General features: G+C 66.1%; 7 protein-coding genes across 7 annotated transcripts; 5 read left to right on the forward strand and 2 right to left on the reverse strand.

The window, feature by feature from the left end:
• Window positions 1–1,078: 1,078 nt before the first annotated feature.
• On the forward strand, window positions 1,079–3,333 carry EMIHUDRAFT_109919 (hypothetical protein; the record flags this gene model as incomplete). Its single annotated transcript, XM_005789646.1, has 5 exons — window positions 1,079–1,402; window positions 1,637–1,738; window positions 1,963–2,139; window positions 2,679–3,183; window positions 3,248–3,333. The coding sequence occupies 5 exons, from the start codon at window positions 1,079–1,081 to the stop codon at window positions 3,331–3,333; spliced, it is 1,194 nt and encodes a 397-aa protein (XP_005789703.1).
• Window positions 3,334–3,572: 239 nt separating this feature from the next.
• EMIHUDRAFT_225725 (hypothetical protein) lies at window positions 3,573–4,130 on the reverse strand (the record flags this gene model as incomplete). Its single annotated transcript, XM_005789647.1, has 2 exons — window positions 3,573–3,850; window positions 4,031–4,130. 2 exons carry the CDS (start codon window positions 4,128–4,130, stop codon window positions 3,573–3,575), a joined length of 378 nt encoding a protein of 125 aa, XP_005789704.1.
• A 700-nt stretch (window positions 4,131–4,830) lies between these two features.
• On the forward strand, window positions 4,831–5,397 carry EMIHUDRAFT_70562 (hypothetical protein; the record flags this gene model as incomplete). The annotated part of the gene is made up of 1 exon (XM_005789648.1): window positions 4,831–5,397. One exon carries the CDS (start codon window positions 4,831–4,833, stop codon window positions 5,395–5,397), a length of 567 nt encoding a protein of 188 aa, XP_005789705.1.
• A 2,985-nt stretch (window positions 5,398–8,382) lies between these two features.
• On the forward strand, window positions 8,383–10,197 carry EMIHUDRAFT_109921 (hypothetical protein; the record flags this gene model as incomplete). The annotated part of the gene is made up of 2 exons (XM_005789649.1): window positions 8,383–9,550; window positions 9,887–10,197. The coding sequence occupies 2 exons, from the start codon at window positions 8,383–8,385 to the stop codon at window positions 10,195–10,197; spliced, it is 1,479 nt and encodes a 492-aa protein (XP_005789706.1).
• Window positions 10,198–13,692: 3,495 nt separating this feature from the next.
• On the reverse strand, window positions 13,693–16,333 carry EMIHUDRAFT_109922 (hypothetical protein; the record flags this gene model as incomplete). The annotated part of the gene is made up of 6 exons (XM_005789650.1): window positions 13,693–13,904; window positions 14,114–14,179; window positions 14,715–15,058; window positions 15,129–16,036; window positions 16,105–16,179; window positions 16,301–16,333. 6 exons carry the CDS (start codon window positions 16,331–16,333, stop codon window positions 13,693–13,695), a joined length of 1,638 nt encoding a protein of 545 aa, XP_005789707.1.
• A 378-nt stretch (window positions 16,334–16,711) lies between these two features.
• Window positions 16,712–17,587, forward strand: EMIHUDRAFT_109923 (hypothetical protein; the record flags this gene model as incomplete). The annotated part of the gene is made up of 1 exon (XM_005789651.1): window positions 16,712–17,587. The coding sequence occupies one exon, from the start codon at window positions 16,712–16,714 to the stop codon at window positions 17,585–17,587; it is 876 nt and encodes a 291-aa protein (XP_005789708.1).
• Window positions 17,588–18,078: 491 nt separating this feature from the next.
• Window positions 18,079–19,522, forward strand: EMIHUDRAFT_454934 (hypothetical protein; the record flags this gene model as incomplete). The annotated part of the gene is made up of 5 exons (XM_005789652.1): window positions 18,079–18,618; window positions 18,689–18,877; window positions 19,020–19,100; window positions 19,193–19,327; window positions 19,514–19,522. 5 exons carry the CDS (start codon window positions 18,079–18,081, stop codon window positions 19,520–19,522), a joined length of 954 nt encoding a protein of 317 aa, XP_005789709.1.
• Between the last annotated feature and the right edge of the window lie 665 nt (window positions 19,523–20,187).

Genomic DNA, 20,187 nt, shown 5'->3' on the forward strand with positions numbered 1-20,187 from the left:
GAGGGGTGTGTGATGTGCGGTGCGGGGTGTGAGGGGGCAGCGTCTTTGTGTGTGCGCGCGCGCGCCGCTGCCGGGAAAGAGCGGGGCCCTCGGGGTACGCCTCGCCCGGCCCCCTCCGAGGGGGTCGTGATCTGAACTGGAGAGGGGGGGGGGGTCGGCCTTGAGAGCGTACGGGTGCTCTCACCGCGCCAGAGGCTCTGCCTCCCCTCTCGGGGATTAAACTGAGGGATAGGGGCGGGGATCCTCCCTCTTCCCGCCATCGATGCCGGGGCTCAACCACACACCGATTCATTATCTTTTGTCCGTCCCGCCGCCCGCCGCGCGGCCAGACTCCACATCACCTCAATGTAAACGAACATTGATGGGAAGGCGAAACACAGTCCGACCAACGACTGGGACACCAACGCGGTATGGGTGGACGCTAGACGGGCGATGACGGTCACACAGGAGCGACACACAGAACCACAAGACAAGACACTCAGCCGAACTGACTGCCACACATCCTGAGCGAACTTCCCTAGTCACCCGCGGCCGGACTCCATCCGGCACGCGTCGCTGGGCGCTCAGAGCTGCGTCCCCTGCTCGCCACCCCGACGCCCAAGGCGCCCGAGCGAATCGCGCAAGCGTACTGTGGGTGGATTGAGAAGTACGGCTGGTGGATCCGCCCAAATCGTACCGTGGGTGGATTGTACGTGGGTGGATTGTACTGCCGGTGGATTGAGAGTTCCGCTGGGTGGATTGAGGCGATGTCCGCTGGGTGGATTGAGATTTGTTCGTCCGGTGGATTGTACGTGGGTGGATTGAGAACGTACGGCTGGTGGATCCGCCCAAATCGTACCGTGGGTGGATTGTACGTGGGTGGATTGTACTGCCGGTGGATTGAGAGTTCCGCTGGGTGGATCGAGGCGATGTCCGCTCGGCGGATTGAGAAGTGTTGGGCCAGTGGATTGAGGAGTGTTGGGCCAGTGGATTGAGGAGTGTTGGGCCAGTGGATTGAGGAGTGTTCGGCCGGTGGATTGAGGAGTGTTGCGCCAGTGAAATCCTACCACACCCATCGAGGCCACCAACCCTGCCGGGAATGCTCGTCTCGTCCCTGCTCGCCGAGGCGCTGCTGGCCCGCCCGGTATGGCCCGCGCCGGCTGGCACCCGCACCGCCCGCGCCGGATGCGCGCCGACCGCGCGCCTCTTCTCCGAGGAGTGGATGGGTCGGCTCGGCACCGCGACTGCCTCCAAGGCGAAGCGCGCAGAGCGGCTGCCGGCGTCGGCACTGGCGCCCGGCTGCGTGCTGGTGGCGGAGCCGGGCTCGTTCGACCACTACTTTCTCGAGTCGCTCGTCCTCCTCCTCGAGCACGGCCCCGCCGGCAGCCGCGGCGTGCTGCTCAACCACGAGACTCCGTGGCAGGTCAGCCACGATGGATAGGAGGCGACCGAGACACGACCCGGGCGCGGTTTGGAAAGGCCGCTCAGCGATGGGCAGAGCGGCCACGCGCTGGAGCGACACACGCGACACACAGACGCACAGACAAGACCACCTCTTCCAGCAGCGCTGCCAAGAAAGCGTCGCGGACGCAGCGCTCGATTTGCAGAGGTCTCTCTGTCTTCGGCCCGTCCTGAAACCGTGCTCCTCCTGTGGCAGGTGGACGAGATGGGGCCCGCGGCAGCCCTCGGCCCGTTCGCCGCCAACCCGCTCTTCCTGGGCGGCGACGCGGGCGCGGACACGATGGTGGTGGTGGTGGTGGTGCAATAAAGGCGCCTCTGCCGACCCAGGAACCTCTGAGGCCTAGGCGCAGACACGATGGTGATGGTGCATGGCGAGGCGCACCTTCCGGGCGCCCGCGAGGTCGGGCGAGGTGTCCATGTCGGCGGCGTGGCGGCGGCGGTGCGGGCATGGTGGGGGCGGGCCCACCCCCTCTCAGGTTGAGTGGTCTTGTGATCTGCTCTCTGCCTGATTCAACCGGCCAGGTGCGCGCGGTGGAGGAGGGCGCGCTGCCCACGTCGCGGTTCAAGTTCTTCTACAAGAGCGTCGAGTTTCTGCCCGGGGCCCTCGACGCGCAGGTGGCGGACGACCTCTTCTCCCTGGCTGCTCTGTCGCCCGCCTGGTTGTACGGCCAGGCAGGGCAGCGGTCGATGTGGGCAGAGGTGTGGCCGGACACAGACACAGACACACACACACAGACACACACACACACACACACACACAGACACACACACACACACACACACACACACACACACACACACACACACACACACACACACACACACACCGCTCACCCACGCGCACTGGGCCTTGCACTTTGGATGCCGTGGGGCGCTCCTGCCTGTCTAGACGTGGAGTCGCGAGGGTCGCCCGGGCCCTAGCCCCACCACCTCGTGTGTGTGGAGAAGCTTCCCTTCCTTCCCTTCCCTTCCCTTCCCTTAGGTGAGGCAGGCAATCTCCGAGAGCTCGGGGCCGGGCAGCGGCGGCGGCGGAAGCGGGGGGGAGTGGGCAGGGGGCGGGGGCATGCCCGCCGAACAGGCGCGCTGCTGCTGTTACGTCTTCGGTCCCCCGCGGGAAGCCCCGCGCATAGGACAACAACGTCTGTCCCACACACGCACAGGCGCGCACATACGTCATGCTCGGGCACCCCCCACAGTGTAGTGGTGTGAGCACACAAGTACTAGCAGAGTGCGAGCAGGCGCGCGCGCGGGCAAAGCACGACGACGAGCTCAAGGCGTACGTGGCGACGCTGCAGGCGGAGGCGGCGGCGGAGGAGGCGGCAGCGGCCGCCAAGGCGGCGGCGGAGGCGGCGTTTGCGGCGGAGGCGGCGCCGCCGAGTGCCGCGGCGGCGGAGGTGGCGGCGGCGGAGGTGGTGCCGGCGGAGGAGGCGACGGCGGCGGCGACGGAGGCGGCGGCAGCGGCGGGGGAGGGGGAGGCGGGGGAGGGGGAGGCTGCGGCGGCGGCGGCGACGGAGTGGCTTGCGGCGCGTGGAATCGTCGCGCCCCCCGCCAAGCAAACACGCGAGGGCGGGGGCGGCGAGGGCGGCGAGGGCGGCGAGGGCGGCGAGGGCGGCGAGGGCGGCGAGGGCGGCGAGGGCGCACAGGGTTCGAGCGCGTCGCAGCTGGCGGAGGTGCTTGAGTACCGGCGCTACATGGGGAACGACCAGTGGCGGGTGCGGTGGCGCGGCGACGGGGGCGAGAGCCGTGGGCGGAGGGACGCGTGCCGGCGGCGTCCTCCTTCTTGAGACTCGCATCGTTCTCCCCGCAGGCGAGAGCTGGGAGCGGTGGGCGGTCCTCGACGGCGAGGCGCTGCGGGAGCGGGCGGCGGCGCTGAGGGAAGAGCGGCGCGGGTAGAGTCAGGCTCAGCGTCAAAAAGAGTGGACCGACGAGCGTGCTCGCAAGAGCCGTGCTCAGTTTTATACGTTCGGCTGTTGACTGTTGGTGTTGCAAACACACGCGCGGCTAGCCACGCTGGCTCCCCCAACGGTCGCCCTCAACCGCTCTCCTCCCGCTGAAGAGACCCTGCGCCCACGCCCCACCCCACGTGCCACGAGCCGTCGACGCGCGTCGGCGGCGATGAAAACGCGCAGATCTCAGACTCTCGTGTCCTCCTCGTCGCGCCGCCTCGGCTTGCCGCCAAAGCAGCCGCACGACGCCATCAGGTTGAAGGCCCACGCAACCTTGCACAGCACAAAAGACAGGATGAGGACTGACGGAGGGAGGCCGTGCTGCAGGCTCCACGCGGCGAGGAACGCGGTCAGGCCGATCAGCGACCAGTAGGTGACTGCGATCCACCGCCGCGCCGGCCCGCTGCAGAGGGTGTTCCCGCAGTACTTTCGCGGCCCAAAGAAGAAGACCATGGCCTGGATGCCTACGTGTTCAATACGCCAGCCTTAGGGGGGGAAGACGGTACTGTGCAGCGTTCTCAGAGCACCGTACAGTGAATACGGCGGACTACAGCGGACTACAGCGGAGTACGTGTCCTCTCGAGCGCTGCTTGGGATACAAGAATACGTATTCCGCTTCTAGGACAGGATGCCCGCCACTGCACCGATGGCGAAGACGACCAGGAAGGCCTCCACGCCGACCAGCGAGAGAAAGACGACGTCGAGGATCGCGCAGAGAGCGGAGACGCACACGCAGGTCATCATCCCAAACCACGGGTCGACGCCGCAGCAGCGGTCGCGCCTCGGCTCCGCCTCTGCCTCGGCCTTCCGCCCCGGCTGCCGCTGCTGCGGCTGCGGCGGCGGCTGAAGCGCTCGCGCACTCCCACTCTCCCGCGCTGCGGTGCCGCGACCGCGAGCGGCGCCCAGCTGCTGACTGCTGCGACCGAGGGCGGCGCTCCTTGCCCGGTCGAGCGCCGCCCGCGAGCCACTCGAGCTCCGGGCGCGCTCGAGCGCGGCGGCGGACCGCGCAGACGGCGCCGACGCCATCTCCGTTGTGCGCTGCGACTGCGGTGCTGCCCACGCTGGCAGCTGCGGCTCTGGCGCCGGCTGCGGCTCGCGCGCCGGTGGCGCCGGCTGCGGCTCTGGCGCCGGCTGCGCCGGCTGCAGCTGCGCCGACGGCGAGCTGAATGGGTTCGCTGCTTGGCGGAGCGACGACCACTCGCTAGCGGCTGCTTCACCGGTGGCCGCGTTGCTGGTCTTGCGAGGCATCAGAGAGAGTCTCTGAACCTGAGGCTGTCCACAAGTAGAGCACCGCTTCCCTCGCGGCAATGGGCGAAAGAAAAATATTACCCTAAAAAAGAAAGCTCGCCGGGCTCTGCCCGTTGCCGAACCAAAGCCCCGCCACCGACACCGACTCTTTCGCGGCCCCGGTCCGGCGCATTCGCCGATGGACGACGCCGCCCTCATGGACCTCGCCCTCTCGGAGGCCGCGGCCGCCCTCGAGGCGGGCGAGGTACCTGTCGGCTGCGTCTTTGCGCACCCGGCGCGCGGTGTCATCGGCAGAGGCCGCAACAACACCGTGGCGTCGCGGAACGGCACGCGGCACGCCGAGCTCGAGGCGATCGACCGGATGCTCGACGTCGACGGCGTGCCGCCCGAGTCGGTCGCCGAGTGCACGCTGTACGTCACCGTCGAGCCGTGCCTGATGTGCGCGTCGGCGCTGCGGCAGCTGCGCGTGTCGCGCGTGGTGTTCGGCGCGGCGAACGACAAGTTTGGCGGCTGCGGCTCCGTGCTCTCCCTGCACGCCGACGGCGGAGCGAGCGCCGCTGGCGACCCGCCCTACCCCGCCGTGGGCGGCGTGAGGAAGGCAGAGGCGGTGGCGCTGCTGCGGCTCTTTTACGCGCAGGAGAACCAGAATGCACCGCAGCCGCAGAAGCGCACGCGCAAGCAGCTCGAGCTCGGCGCCGAGGCGGCGAGGGAAACGCAGCGCCTGCCCGGGAGCGAGCGAGGAGGGAGAGAACCAGACTCGTAGTGTGCCTCTTGCTCGGGCCTCTTGCTGCTTTTGGCCTAGTAAAAAGTACCCAGCACCAGGGGTGTGAATGGGAGGTGCACACGCGCCTCACGCGCTCACGGTGTCCCTCACGCGCACGCGGCACGGCTGCGCTCCACGCACTCGGACCGGACACGGTTCACGGAGCCGCCATGCAGTCGCCGTTCCTCGACCCGCGCGCTCCCCGGGCCCCCCTCCGCGCGTGCAGACGTCTAGGCACACGCAAATGGCCACGCCGCCTCGCGCGTCCTCTCACCGTCCTGGCGCCCACGCCTCGATCTTCTTGGGCAGCAGCTGGTTCGACAAGTCCTCTCCGTGGCCTAGGCAGCTGTCGTTGCCCTTGCCCCAGGCAAAGACGGCGTCGGCAGTAGTGGCGAGGCTGTGCCATGCTCCCGCCGACACAGCGACGACTCGCTGGCCAGCTACGGCCTCGATCTTCTTTGGCAGCAGCTGGCACTGCTCGTCGCCGTGGCCCAACCGGCCTTCGCCTCCACCGCCCCAGCTCCAGACGCCGCCGTCGGCGGTGATGACGAGGCTGTGCACGCCTCCAGCCGAGACAGCAACGGCGCGCTGGCCAGCAAAGGCCTCGATCTTCTTGGGCAGCAGCTGGTCCTGCTGGTCGCCGTGGCCCAGCTGGCCACCGTCACCACGGCCCCAGCTCCAGACAGCTCCGTCGGCGGTGAGGGCGAGGCTGTGCACGCCTCCAGCCGACACAGCGACGACGCGCCGCCCAGCAAAGGCCTCGATCTTCTTTGGCAGCAGCTGGTGCTGCTGGTTGCCGTGGCCCAACCTGCCTTGGTGTCCCCAGCCCCAGCTCCAGACGGCTCCGTCGGCGGTGAGGGCGAGGTTGTGGTACAGCCCAGCCGACACAGCGACGACGCGCTGGCCAGCAAAAGCCTCGACCTTCTTGGGCAGCAGCTGGCGCTGCTCGTCGCCGTGGCCCAGCTGGCCACCGTCACCACGGCCCCAGCTCCAGACGGCTCCGTCGGCGGTGAGGGCGAGGTTGTGGTACAGCCCAGCCGACACAGCGACGACGCGCTGGCCAGCCAACGCCTCGATCTTCTTTGGCTGCCACTCGGTCTGCGCGTCGCCGTGGCCCAACCGACCAAAGCCTTCACAGCCCCAGCTCCAGAGGGCGCCGTCGGCGGCGAGGGCGAGGCTGTGGGTGTCTCCAGCCGACACGCTCACGGCGCGCTCGCCGCCCAGCGTCGAAGGGAGGAGGGTCGGCGTGTTGAGCTGCGTCACGCCCTCGCCGTGGCCGAGTAGTCCCGGCGTCCAGCTCTCAGCCTTGCCGCACGACGAGAGCCGCCCCTCGCCGTCCATGAAGAGGCTGTGAGACTGGCCTGCCGCCGCCCTCACCGGCGGGTTGGACTCGCGCAACAAGGCAGAGTAGCACAGCCACCGCACGGCGCAGCCCTCGCCCTCTGGCTGCGCCGGCAGCTCGAAGCCGCGCTCTTGCGCCCACAAGCGGATGGCCTCCACCGCAAGCGAGGCGTGAAAGAGCAGCGAGACGGCCGCGACGCGAGCGATGTCGACGGGGCTATCGCAGCGAGAGAGGACGCGCTCGAGGAGGTCCGTGGGGAGGTCGAGCAGGCGGGCGGGTGGCGGCGTGTCCGGCGAGGGGGCAGCGGTGGAGGCGGTGGCGAGGCGGCGGGGCAGACATGCGAGGAAAAGAAAAAGCGCGCGCCCCAGCGTAGAGGGCCTCGTTAGCCCTCTTTTTGGTATATTAAAAAGAAAAGGTCGTTTGGGCCAACGGTGTGGCGAGCCAAAATGGTGATGTCCGAGGCGCTGCGCTAGGCTCAGAGCGAGTTCGCGCTGCGCTAGGCTCAGACGGCGAGTTCGCGCTGGCCGCTGCGCTAGGCTCACAGACGGAGACGGCGAGCGGGAGTGCGCTGCGATAGCGAGGGAGGGCGAGACGATCGAGTGGTCCCGTACCATGCGGAATCGACCCTATCCAGTGCTTTCAAGTGCTCAAGAAAGAAAAGGACCGACTCAGACAGCTGAGACAGCGGACAGCGGTGCAGATGGACAGGTCTCTCAGGTGACAGCTGAGGGAGGGTGTAGATAGAGGATGTAGAGTGTAGAGCGCTGTAGAGCTGTAGAGATGTCTGTGGTATGCCTCACGGCTGCGACTGGCCGGCGCCTTGGCGCGTCAGCTCGGCTCGGCGCAGCGTAGCGATAGTGGCCAGCGCAACTCGCCTGGACTCAACGCTCAGCCAGGAGCTCCCGCACGCGCTGGCGCGAGTCATGGCGCATGCAACGCGTCTGAATGCTCGCTTCGCCTCGCGCAAATGCGACCGTCCTCGCAGCCGACAGTCCACCGCCTGCTAAAGAAGCACTGCGACGAATGCGGCACCCGCGACGCATGGCAGGCTGGTCATGACGCAGTTATAGGGTGTTGTGTGCCGTCAGAGTGACTCTCTGTGTGTCAGGGATAGTCAGGGCCGTCCATCAGAGCTCCAGTAAGCTCGGAGACACCCCATTAGTGCGACTCGACCTCTTTGAGTCACTGCCTTCCCGGCGGTTTGGCTGTAGAGCCTCTACAACAAACTCTACAACAAAATCGCGCTCTACATCGCTCTACAACGCACCCGCCTCGTCACGCGGCGGATGTAGAGCTCTACAGCTCTACAGCGCTCCAGAGCGCTCTACATCTCTACAGCTCTACAGCGCTCTACACTCTACATCCTCTACACCCTCCCTCAGGGTGACAGGTGTGTGCACGGACACACTCAGACGGACGCAGCAGTGGACCGGGCCGCGTGCTGCCGTGTGCACCGAGTTCCGAAGGACCGCGTGGTCCGCGCCGCCACGCCGGCCGCGGCCGCGAGAGTCGCGAACGCCGGTGCACGCGCCAGAGCCCAGAGGAGCGGCGGCGCCCCCGCGTGCGCGGCCTGCGTGCGGCGCGGTGTACGTCTCTCTTCGCGCAGGGGCTCCCTTATCTTTGACAAGTGCGCCATCGTTCCAATGATGGCCGCCATGCTCGTCTCGATGGTCGAGTCGGTTGGAGACTACTACGCCGCCGCGCAGCTCGCGGGCGCCCCGCCGCCGTCGGGTCCCGTCATCTCGCGCGGCCTCGCCGGCGAGGGGTGGGGTCTCATTCTCTGCGGCCTCATCGGCACCGGCAACGGCACCACCTCGTACGGCGAGAACATCGGCGCGCTCGGCGTCACCAAGGTTGGCTCGCGCGCCGTTGTGCAAGCGGGCGCGTGCACGATGATCATCATGGGCTGCTTCCCCACCGCGACGATTCACCATTCGGCCTGGAGGGAGATGCATGCGGCGGCGGGCCGCGCAGGGAGGAGGGAGCAGGTGCGGTTTGTCTCGGCGAGCCAGTTCGGCGCGGGCGCGTTTTTGAACGCGATCCCGACCCGCGCGCACTTCCGTCTGCCCTCGTACGTGCTGCGCTTCGCGCTGCAGCGCCGCTTCGGATTACACCTGTCGATGATGACGGACGTCATGGCGGACGGCATCTACAGCCAGCACGGTCTGCCCTTTGACGCCCTTGGCGACGTGGCGCAGAACGACGGCGCGGCGGGCCACCAGACGCGGCACAAGGAGGTCCTCCTGGACCTTGTCGAGCTGCTGCGGGGCAAGCTGGGGCGCGGCGCGGTGGAGCACGAGTTTCACTGCGAGCACAGCACTACGAGGACGGACTTGTACATTTACCAGGGCGTGATTGGGGACCTGCCCTGCATCGGCGACACGAAGATCTTTGCCGGTGTGCCGTCGGACCCCTCGGGGGTGGGGCGCATGGGGGCGTTTGTCGCTTGCGGCAACACGCTGCCACGCGCCCGCGAGACGGTTCTGGGCGTGGAGGGCGGGGACAGGGGTGGGAGGGTGGGGATGTGGGACCCGCGGACGGGGACCGGGACGGTCGAGGCTGTCAAGGGCCAGTACACGGACGCAGAGGGGAAGTGCCGCGTGGAGGCGCTGCTCTTCGAGGAGTTCGGCGCAATGAGCGCGGGGGTGGAGGAGCTGCTGATGCGGGTGGCTAAGGTGGCGGGCCGGAAGCTCACGTGGTGGCAGTACGACCAGACGTCGTGGTCGGCGCGCGAATGGATGCCGTTTGCGCTGCAGCGACTGTCGGTGCAGCTCTGGACGGCGCTCGCGGACGAGGCACAGCGCGCCATTGGTGCGGCGTCGCGCGACCGCGAGGGACCGCGGGGGGGGGGGGGGGCTAGCGGGATGGGGGGTTCTAAGGGGAAGGGAGCGGGGGGCGCCCAGTAGGGCGCCGGCGCCCCAGCGTAGAGGGCCTCGTGTAGCCCTCCTTTTGGTATATTTAAAAGAAATGGTGGACGGAAAGTCGAGGTCGGGCCTCGAGAGCTGCCTTCCTGCTCTCTTGCGCCGCCAATGATCGCTCTTCAGCCCTCGCCGTCGCGTGCGCGTGTCGTCTCGTGCTCCGTCGCTTTGGCGCTCTCGCTGACCGCCGTCGTGCTGGTCCTCGCGCGGAGCTCCGCCATCGCCGCAGGCGCCATCGCCGTCTCTGCCGACGTCCCCGCCTCCACCATGTCCGCCTCTGCCCTCACCGGCGGCATGGTGAAAGGCACCGTCGAGGCCGACCGTGCCGGCTTGCCCACGGGCCGTGGCATGAAAACAAACGCCTCCGAGTCCAGCGGCCGTGGCACCACCACGCGCGATCCTGGCTGCGGCCTCCAACCCCTGCCAGAGCTCCTTGGATGTGCCACGCTGGCTCCTTGGATGTGCCGTTGCGCGAGCTTTTGCTGCCTTTCCGACTGCATCGACTACCCCGCCGCTTGCGGCGGCTGCAGTTTCTGCTGAGACGGAATGACCAATGCGACTATCCTGGATGATTGGCAGGCCAATCTGGTCGTGGCGCTCGATGCCGGCGCTCCTCCGAGATCTCGCCTTCGTCGCCGTGACATCCGCATGCTGCGGACACCGCCGCCCGTACTCTCTTCTCTCTCCTACCCTTTGGCCAGGCGGGGGCGTGCATTCGCTCTCCACTACACCACTGGTTGGCCGTGGCGGTGGCCGCCCGTACTCTCTTCTCTCTCCTACCCTTTGGCCAGGGGGGGGCGTGCATTCGCTCTCCACTAGTTGGCCGTGGCGGTGGCCGCGCGTACTCTCGCGTTCTCGGCTCCCACGCTCTGCCATGTGCGCTTCGTAGAGTCTCGGCCTGTCTGGTCTGGTCTCTCTCCGGGCACTGGGCTCTGCGTCTGGTCTGCGGGGTGGCAAGGCATGGCTAGATATCATGTGGCGGGCCGCCTACGGTAGGCCCCTGTGATCGGAGGTAGAAAAAAAACGGTTCATGTTCATGTTACAAAAACAAACACGATCGAGTAACCGCTTATCTCCTCCACTCCGCGCGGCAGGCTTCACCCGCTACCGCGCCTACCCTCGGGCTCGGCTCGAACACAACCCATTTTGGGGCGCACCTGGGGCATCAACCATGTCTATATGCACAGGCGATTTGCTGCATGTGCAATACGGCCATGATAGAGCGAGGGGTGAGTGCGAGCGCGCGGGACTAGGCGGAGTACTTGCGATGGCGGTGGCGGGTGACGGTCCCAGCAAGGGGTGACAGGCGAAAGGCGGCACGATAAATCGGGGACCAGGGTCAGGGTAGGGAGTTATCAGCTCGGCTCTATCTTATATGCCCACTCAACTGGAACGCGATTGTAGTAGGGTCTCTCCGATTCTGGTGCCAATAAATAAATAAAACGGACTCACCAAACAAGGGGTGGGAGAAGGACAGGGTCCCCACCTGCGCGAGCAGGATCTTGTAAGGACGATTCTGGTGCCAACTTCATAATAAAAGATAGGGCATCTAAGCGGGTGCAGCACCCGCGCCGGTCGCCGCACCCGCACCAGCAGGCGCCGCGCTGGCCGTCCCCGCGCGGGTGGCTCCGATGGCCGCCGCGCCGGCCGCCCCGCGGGCCTCCACACCGGCGAGGTCCTCCATCGGCATCGCCGTGCCGGCGGGTGCCCCTCCAGTCAGTGGGTGCCACCGCTCCGGTGGTCGCCTCGCCGGTGGTCGCCTCGAGCGGGTTGGCCGGCTGCGCCGGCCAATCTCTCTCTCAATCTCGGTCGAAGCGGCCCCAGCAGCGCCGCCTGCGCCGCCGTCTGCTCCTCCGCCGTCCTCCGCCTCTTCTCCTTCGGCGCATCGGCCCACCCCTGGTGCTGCTCGGCGCGCCGCTCGCCCTTCTCGAGCCTCTCCCTCTTCGTGGGCGGACGGGCGTACGCGAACAGCTCGTCGGCGTCGCCCGCCGCCGCCCGCCTTTCCGCGGGCACGGTGCGCACCGCCTCCGCCGTCCACGCCTTCCGCAACGCCGCGCCCCGGCCTTCGCCGAGCCGCTGGAATGGTCCGCCGCCGTCGGTGTTCGCCGCCGCCGCGGCCCAGGCCGCCGCGGTCAGCGCCGCGCCCTGACCGACAAACGCGCACAGCGGATCCGGCATCTGGCCCACCGCCTGCCTCGCCCCGCGGTGGCCAGACCCTCTCTTCCACCCTTTGTTTGTGCAATCGCGCTTGTTACGCCGGATCGCACACCGATTCATTATCTTTTGTCCGTCCCGCCGCCCGCCGCGCGGCCAGACTCCACATCACCTCAATGTAAACGAACATTGATTGGAAGGCGAAACACAGTCCGACCAACGACTGGGACACCTCCAACGCGGTATGGGTGGACGCAGGACGGGCGATGACGGTCACACAGGAGCGACACACAGAACCACAAGACAAGACACTCAGCCAACGGGGCGGCTGCCACACATCCTGAGCGAACTTCCCTAGTCACCCGCGGCCGGACTCCATCCGGCACGCGTCGCTGGGCGCTCAGAGCTGCGTCCCCTGCTCGCCACCCCAACGCCCAAGGCGCCCGAGTGAACGACAGGCGGCACGCGAAGACTGGTTGCAATCCGGCCGACCGCCAGGCCGCGGGATGATGCGTGCGTGGTCTTGTAGTGGCTCTCGGAAGCTCTCCTCTCGGGCTAGGAGCCAGCCCCTCTCCCTTGCCCCCGGAACACTGTGTCCGAGTCGAGGCGTGTGCTTGCCGGTCGACGGCCGCGCGCGGTTGGCATTGTGACGAAGGTTGCGCGCGGCCGCGGCGGACTGTGACTGGGCGGTGTACGTGGCTGGGTTCACAGCGATTGTAGGAAAAATGGGGGGACCAACTCACGGTCGCGGCCTTCCGACTCGCGCCTCCGCCTCACTGGCACTATTGCAGCCCTGGCCGGTGCGCGTGCAGAGTTGAAGTTCCCGAGTAAAAATTCGAACGCGTTCTCTCCCGGTGACCAAAAAATGTCCACCTCAGAGGCACCTCCGGAGGCAGGCCGCCGCACGCCGGCGACACAGCTCCAGCTATCGAACTGACCCTCAGCTCCTCTCAGAGCGGGAACTGTGACGAAAGTTGACTGAGTCGGTTGTCAGGAATAATCATACGGATCACATGGTGGCTCTTTCATGACGGGAGACGCCCGACCACTCCTGGGTGGCACTGCCACCGGTGTCGCTCGACGTCCTGTCGACAGCGTGCCGACAGCGACACAGACCATGTGGGACGCGTCGAGTATCGACCTCTACTGCTTACCCAGCCTTCGAGTGTATCCTGGCTGTGGTCCCACACCCACTGGTGTCCATCTCAGAGACCGCAGGAGGTCATGAGGGTCGATGGGAGTGCCAACCCCACAATGCCTATAAAAACCCAGCCCAGTAACACCGGCATGTGTCTTTTGTTGTGTGACGAGAGGGGACTTTAGCAACCCATCAAACAAATCAAACACAGTTGACAATTTTGCTTTTTGGCACTCGCGCGCTTGCTTTTTTATATACACTCTCCAAGGCGCTGCAATTTTGGGGGCCTCTAACCCTGTTCACGCGCGCAAGAGGGAAGAGCGCCGAGGTACGGAAATGGAAGCCAGGTGAGTCCGTGAGAGCAAATGGCGTCACGCTCACGCCTCACCGTGGTGGTTCACGCCTCGGAGTGACGCACAACAGATCTAGAGATAGAGACGAGAAAATGCATCCTCTGACCTCTCACATTACGCACAAACCGGTCGCGCGTTCTCGACACAGCACACACACGTATCATGTGCCATTGTACACAAGTGTGCAAGCCCCCCCCACCCACCCACCCACCCACGAAAAACGTACCAGTACACGCTCCCTCTTGCTGGACCGGGCACACACAGTCCGAGGCGCGAGGGCAAGCGTCGTCTACATCTTGAGGCACACTCGAAGGCGCGTCGCGTAACTGCGTGCGCACCCCGTAGGAGACGCGGTAGCAGCTCTCCTAGATGCCTTTCGGCGGCGCGGGCTCACGCCTCTTGCTTTGTGATCGCGGGACGAAAGGCGGGAATGAAGGGGCAGCACATCTCGCAAAGGTCTCCGGAGCTCGACATCGGCCCCTCCGGAGGCACCTCTGGCCACGTCAGCTTGTGCGGCTTCTCGGTGACGGACTCGACGGCGTCGAGGTAGGAGCAGTTGCGGAAGATGGCGGCGAGGTTGAACGACCCCCACTTGGGGAGGCCTGAGGCGGGATACACAGGGCTCGCACGGGTAGGAGTGAGACTCTCCCCGCATCCACATCTCGCCTCTACGTCTCGAGACACATCTCGGCACATACATCTCGGCACTGCTGCTGCTGCTGCTGCTGCTGCTGCTGTTACGTCTTCGGTCCCCGCGGTAGGCCCCGCGATCTCGGCACATCTCGGCTGTATCTCGGGCGGCTGCCCCCACCGTACACCGAAGTGAACTCAGGGTCCGTGTGGCCGCCCTTGCGAGTCGAGTCCCACGCCGTCATGCCTGTGGAGCGGGAGGGGCTGGGGTGGAGGGGCGGGGGGCGGGTGGTGGGCAACCTTAAGTGAGGCGCCTCCCATCTCTCCTGGTGTACGGGTGTGGCGGCTGTCCCGAAGTCTCAAGAGTGGGGGGGGATGGGTGGCGGGGGGGAGGTGGGGGGCTAAGAGTGGTAGACTCCCGCGCCTCGCTCCGCGCGCGTGCCCGGGATGAGGTTGTCCAGGAGGACACCCGCGAGCAGCGAGACGATCATCGTGTTGCTAAAGAAGACCTGGGACACCGAGAGATGTGGCCGAGATGTCGCCGAGTTCTGGCCGAGATGGAGAGCCGAGATGGAGAGCCGAGATGGAGCCGAGATCAGCCGTGATCAAGCCGATGTGGCCGAGATGTCGCCGCCGAGCTGCCGGGCGGCCGCAGTTGCCGCCTTTGTGTTTTGGGCGTCCGAGCACGGCTCGCCCCACGGGCCGGTGTTGGCAAAGTAGCCGGCGGGCCCGCCCAGCGCGAGGCCTACAAATAACGAAACTCTGTGCTAGGAGACGGGTACGAAGGGGGCTCGGGTCCCCGCCCAGCGAAAGGCCGTTGTAGATGCAGAAGCCGAGGATGAACAGGTTGCGCGACGAGTTGAGGTCGACGTGCTGGAGCTGCGCGAGGCCGCAGGAGCAGATGAGGCCGAACAGGCACATGTAGAGACCGCCCACGAGCCAGCCAGGCATCGCGGCGAACACGGCGCCAAACTTGGGGAAGCAGCCCATGAAGATCATCGTGCACGCGCCCGCTTGCACAACGGCGCGCGAGCCAACCTTGGTGACGCCGAGCGCGCCGATGTTCTCGCCGTACGAGGTGGTGCCGTTGCCGGTGCCGATGAGGCCGCAGAGAATGAGGCCCCACCTACGCGTGCCACAGCCGCAGCTCTGCGGACAAGCTTCAGAAGACCGGCCACAGAGGGCACTGCTAGCACACGCGCCCTTCTCCTGCGAGGCCGCGCGAGATGACGGGACCCGACGGCGGCGGGGCGCCCGCGAGCTGCGCGGCGGCGTAGTAGTCTCCGATCGACTCGACCATCGAGACGAGCATGGCGGCGATCATGGGCAGGATGGCGCACTTGTCGAAGATGGGCGCGCCCCACTGACCCGGGTACGGCCACCTGAACCACTTCGAGTCCTCGATGACCTGGCTCGACGTCTTGCAGATCGCGTAGCGCCCGCCGAGGTAATCGTCGTCCATGCCGCCGGCCGCCTGCGCGATGGCACCGATACCCCACGCCACCATCACGGTCCACAGCACCGGGAAGAGCGCAAAGATCTTGATGCTCGCTCCCCCGATCTTGAGGTTGACGAAGCCGAGGAGCTGCGAGAAGACTACCATGCAGATAATGACCGCCGCGGCATATCCTTCGCAGCCGGGCACGGGCAACGGACGTTGGAAGTTCCCGTTAATGTTTGGGGCAGTATACAGCCCGAGCCCAACCATGCACACGGTCGGGGCGATCGTGAGCGGCGAGATGAAGCGCGTGAGCAGGCCGAGCACGCCCGAGTAGCCAAGAGCAACCTGGATGAAGCCGCACGTCAGGATGGCGCCTTGGATGCGGCGCATCGTCTGCTCGAACTGCTCCTCCGCGCCGATCTCTCCGGAGGCGACCATCGCCCTGACCTGGCCGATGACGGCAAAGGTGGGGCTCAAGAAGGCAAACGAGCCGCCCTGCACGATGGGCAGCCGGTCCCCGATGGTGGTCTGAAGGAGTGTGTTGCAGCCGGAAACGAAGAAGATGGTGCAGATAACCTCGGCCATCTGCGTCGGCGTGCCGCCCATCTCCGGCACGATGAGGAGGGGGATGAGGGCCGTGGCGCCGAGCATGGTGAGGTAGTGCTGCGGCGGAGGCGGGGAATGGTGAGGCGGTACCAGAGGAAGGCGGCTTGCGCGGAGCGGCGGGATACCTGGAATCCGAGGATGACGCCGAGGTAGGCGGGAGGCACGTCACTGACGGTGTACAGCATGCCGCCATTCTTTGCCTGTGAGGAGGAGCAGGAGTCGCCGCGGCTCGGATCGGCGTCAAGCGGCGGCGGCGGCGGCGGTGAGTATTGAGCATACGGCGGCCGCACTACGCGAGTGGTGCAGCGTGTGTGTGCGCACCTTCTGTTTGAATGACTTGTCCATGACTTCCATGTCAATAGCAAAGCTCGGCCCTACGAACTCAGGCGTCAAATAGCAAAGCTCGGCCCTACGAACTCAGGCGGGCTTGCAGCTGTGAATGATAGCAAAGCTCGTCCCGGCTAGGGACTTGGAGATCCAGCCGGCTCGAGGGCGACTGTTGCCGATGCGAAAGCGAGAGCCCCAGCGGCAGCCTGAAACAAAGGCCGAGCCTCCCCAGCCGGGAGAGGCGAACTTGTAGCCGCCACGCCTCGGTTCGCCGTCGAGGCGAGCGAGGGTGGAGGCGGCTGACTCTACAGTCGAGATTTGCACACCCCGTTGTATACATGTTCGCGCTGCATTTTGTGCGCGGACTTGTATCCGGCGGGCGCTTTGCACACCCCGGTTGTATACATGTTCGCGCTGCTAGTCGCAGGGCCCGCTGCTCCGACAATCGGCGCGCGCGCGGCCGCGAACGACGAGACTCCCGCTGGCGACAACCAGCGCAACGTTCTTCGCCACCAAGCCCGTTCCGGCCTCTTTGCGTCCACCCCCTCACCCGTCGGCGCTAGCATATTGGGGGGGGCAACCTCGGACACACCAGCCCCCTGCCCGGGCAGCCTGCCCGACTCGTGCCCCTCTGGCTACCAAAGTGTGGTGGCTGGGTGTTACCAGGCCCCTGCTTGCCCAGCCGGTTCAGAAGAGATCTTGACGATCTGCTACGCCAGCTGCCCAAGCGGCTACACGGTGAGCCTTGATATCTTTTGCAAGAGCATCCCGGCCCATTGGTATGATATTCCGCATTCCGTCAGCAGACCGAAAGTGCCAAAGACCAATGGCGTCGGTCTTAAAGCGTTCGAGTGCCCCCCTGGCACCCGGCTTGCGGGCGCCAAGGCCATTGGTATTAGCGTGGGCTACTGCTACCAAGACTCGTGCTTCGATCAAACCATCGGGGGTGAGGTGGTCAACGCTGTTGGAGACATCGGCTCGCTATTCACCAGCTCGTACGCCAACTACGAGAACATCGAAAAGATTGAGGAGTGCCTCAAGGCGAATATGAACAACTTTGCGGACCCCTGGCCGGGCATCGAGACGGCGGTCAAGCAGATGTTCTCAAGCACGACTGGCTTCATCAGCATCGGCTACGACGCCTTCCACTCTTTCGTCGAGCCCTCCCTGCAAACGGGGTTGCTGGACGTCGACACCTTCGTTGGCTTCCTCACATCGAGCTACAGGGTCTCAGTTACAGCCTTGGGCGCGACGGCCGGTGATAATGCCAACCTCACGTAGAAACCATCACATTCACACTAGATTCCGCCGCAATCCTTGAGGTTGTTAGTCGAATATATCCACATGGCTCAAGGGATTTTATCCCTTTTGGTTTGGAGATTCGTGTTTTGGTTTCGGGTTTTGGGTAAAACGTGTTCGTGTATACTGTACGGAACTCGCTTCAGCGCGATGCGGCCCCTTGGCTCCACTCCTATGCGGTGAGCCTCTAATCGGCCCTACGAACTCAGTCAGGCGGGCTTGCAGTTGTGAATGATAGCAAAAGTTCGGCCGCGCGTGGTAGGCCGCAAGACGACCGAAGGCCTCTGGTACCCCTGCCCTGCTGATGTGGATCAAAATCGAGCGGATCGCCGCCTTTGGTACCCCAAGGTGGGCTGCACCACGCGCTCTACGCGCTCTACCCTGGGGTGCCGGCGCATTTTGGTTGAGTCGGATGACAAGAAAGAGAAAAACTCGCGCCTGAAGGACAGACTCCATACCCCCGATACCCGCGAATGGCCGCCAGCTCCGACAACGCCGGCAACGCCAGCGCCGAAGGCCCATCTCTCCGCACAGTCGTCTGCGGCCTCTCCCTGCCGTCGTGCGTCTTCAACTCGTCAAACCCGTTCGCAACATCACTCGAGGACCTCCAGGCGCTCGACGCCTCCGCCGCCGGCGCCGTCGCCACGCGCACCGCGTGCCCCGGCTTTGTGCACGATGAGGCTACGATGAAGTGGGCCTCGCCTGACGGCGCAAACACGATCAACTGCCTCGGCTACTCGCCGCTCCCGTTCGAGTACTACACGGGCTGCCTGCCGCAGCTCTCCGGCGCCAAGCCCTGCTGGCTCTCCATCTCTGGCAGCGCGGAGGAGGTTGGTGCGATGGTGCGCGAGGCTGCAGCGCTGGCACCGTCCCTGCCAGGCGGCCTCGCGGTGGAGATCAACCTCTCGTGCCCAAACATCGCCGGCAAGCCTCCCCTCGCGTACGACTTTGACGCGCTGCGAAACTACCTCGGCACCGTCTTTGCTGCCGGGCCGCCGCCGCCGACCCTCGCGGTCGGCGTCAAGATGATGCCGAGTTCTTATTAGTAGTAGCATCATCATCACCATCTTCTTCTTCTTCTAGGTCGGCGTCAAGACGACGCCCTATTTCTACGACGCGCAGTACACCGGCGCCGCCGCCGTGCTGAACGGCTGCCCGCACCTGTCCTTTGTCACCGCCATCAACACGGTCGGCAACGGCCTCTACGTCGACGTCGCCACAGAGGCGCCCCTCCTCGCTCCCAGCTGCTACGGCGGGCTGGGCGGCGCCGCGGTGCACGCCGTCGCCCTCGGCAACTCACACCATGAGCTATCAACACCATTAGCTATCATGACTCATAACAGGTGCACGCCATCGCCCTCGGCAACTCACACCATGAGCTATCAACACCATTAGCTATCATGACTCATAACAGGTGCACGCCATCGCTCTCGGCAACGTGCGGAGGCTGCGTGCGCTGCTGCGGCCGTCGATCGCCGTCATCGGCTGCGGAGGAGTCGACTCTGGGGAGGCTGCCCTGCCCCTAGAAGCGGAAGACGTACGCGCACTCTTGTGTGTGGGGAGAGGTATCCCCTTACCTTACCTCAGGCTGCCTTCCGCCACCTGCTCTGCGGCGCCTCGGCGGTGATGGTCGCCTCGGCGCTCCTGCACGAGGGCGTGGGCGTCTTCGCGAGGGTCGAGGCAGAGCTGCGCGGCATCATGGCCTCCAAGGGCTACTCCGCCGTCGCAGACTTCCAAGGCGATCTGGGGAGATCTGGGGAGATCTGGGGAGATCTGGGGAGACTCCACCACGCCTCCGCATGCCCCGCCCCTCCTCACGCCCCGCGCCTCTCTCTGTATGCGCCCGCGAGGGTGCCTCCCTATCCCATCTCCCCATCTCTCCCCAGCTCTCCCCAGCTCTCCTCATAGGCAAGCTGAGGGAGCCAGCCGCACCGCAGCAGCGCGCCGCCGCCCCGTGCGCCGGCCTCGCGCCCCCTGCCACCAACGGCCGCAGCAGCGGCGGCGGCGGCGGCGGCGGCGGTGGCGGCGGCGGCAGCGGCGGCGGCGGCGGCGGCGGCGGCAGCGGCAGCGGCGCCAACGGCCGCGCGTTCGTCGCGCCGGAACACATTCGAGCTGCCAACGGCGCCGCGGCCGACAAGTTCGCCTCTTTCGCCCAAGTGCCTGTGGTGGACTTTGGCGCCTTCTACTCTGACGACGCGGCGGGACGGGCGACGCTGGCGGCGCAGCTCTTCTCCGCCTTCAAGGAGATCGGCTGATCTCGGCTGATCTCGGCTGATCCTCGGCTGATCCTCGGCTGATCCTCGGCTGATCGCGGCTGATCTCGGCTGATCTCGGCTGATCTCCGCCCCCAAGGACATCGGCTTCGCCACACTGATCAACCACAACCTCCCTCCGGAGCTCAACGCTCGCGCGTTCGCGCTGTCCGAGGCTTTCTTTGCTCTGCCGGCCGCGCAGAAGGCTGCGTACGGGTGGGAGAGCCCCGAGTCGAATCGAGGCTACCTCGCGCTGGGCAAGGAGCGCCTCGACGGCGGGCTAATCTCGGCGAATCTCGGGCCATCTCGCCTGAGCTGCGCCAATCCTGC

The sequence above is a fragment of the Emiliania huxleyi genome, assembly GCF_000372725.1.
Source record: "Emiliania huxleyi CCMP1516 chromosome Unknown EMIHUscaffold_126, whole genome shotgun sequence".
Lineage (NCBI taxonomy): Eukaryota > Haptophyta > Isochrysidales > Noelaerhabdaceae > Emiliania > Emiliania huxleyi.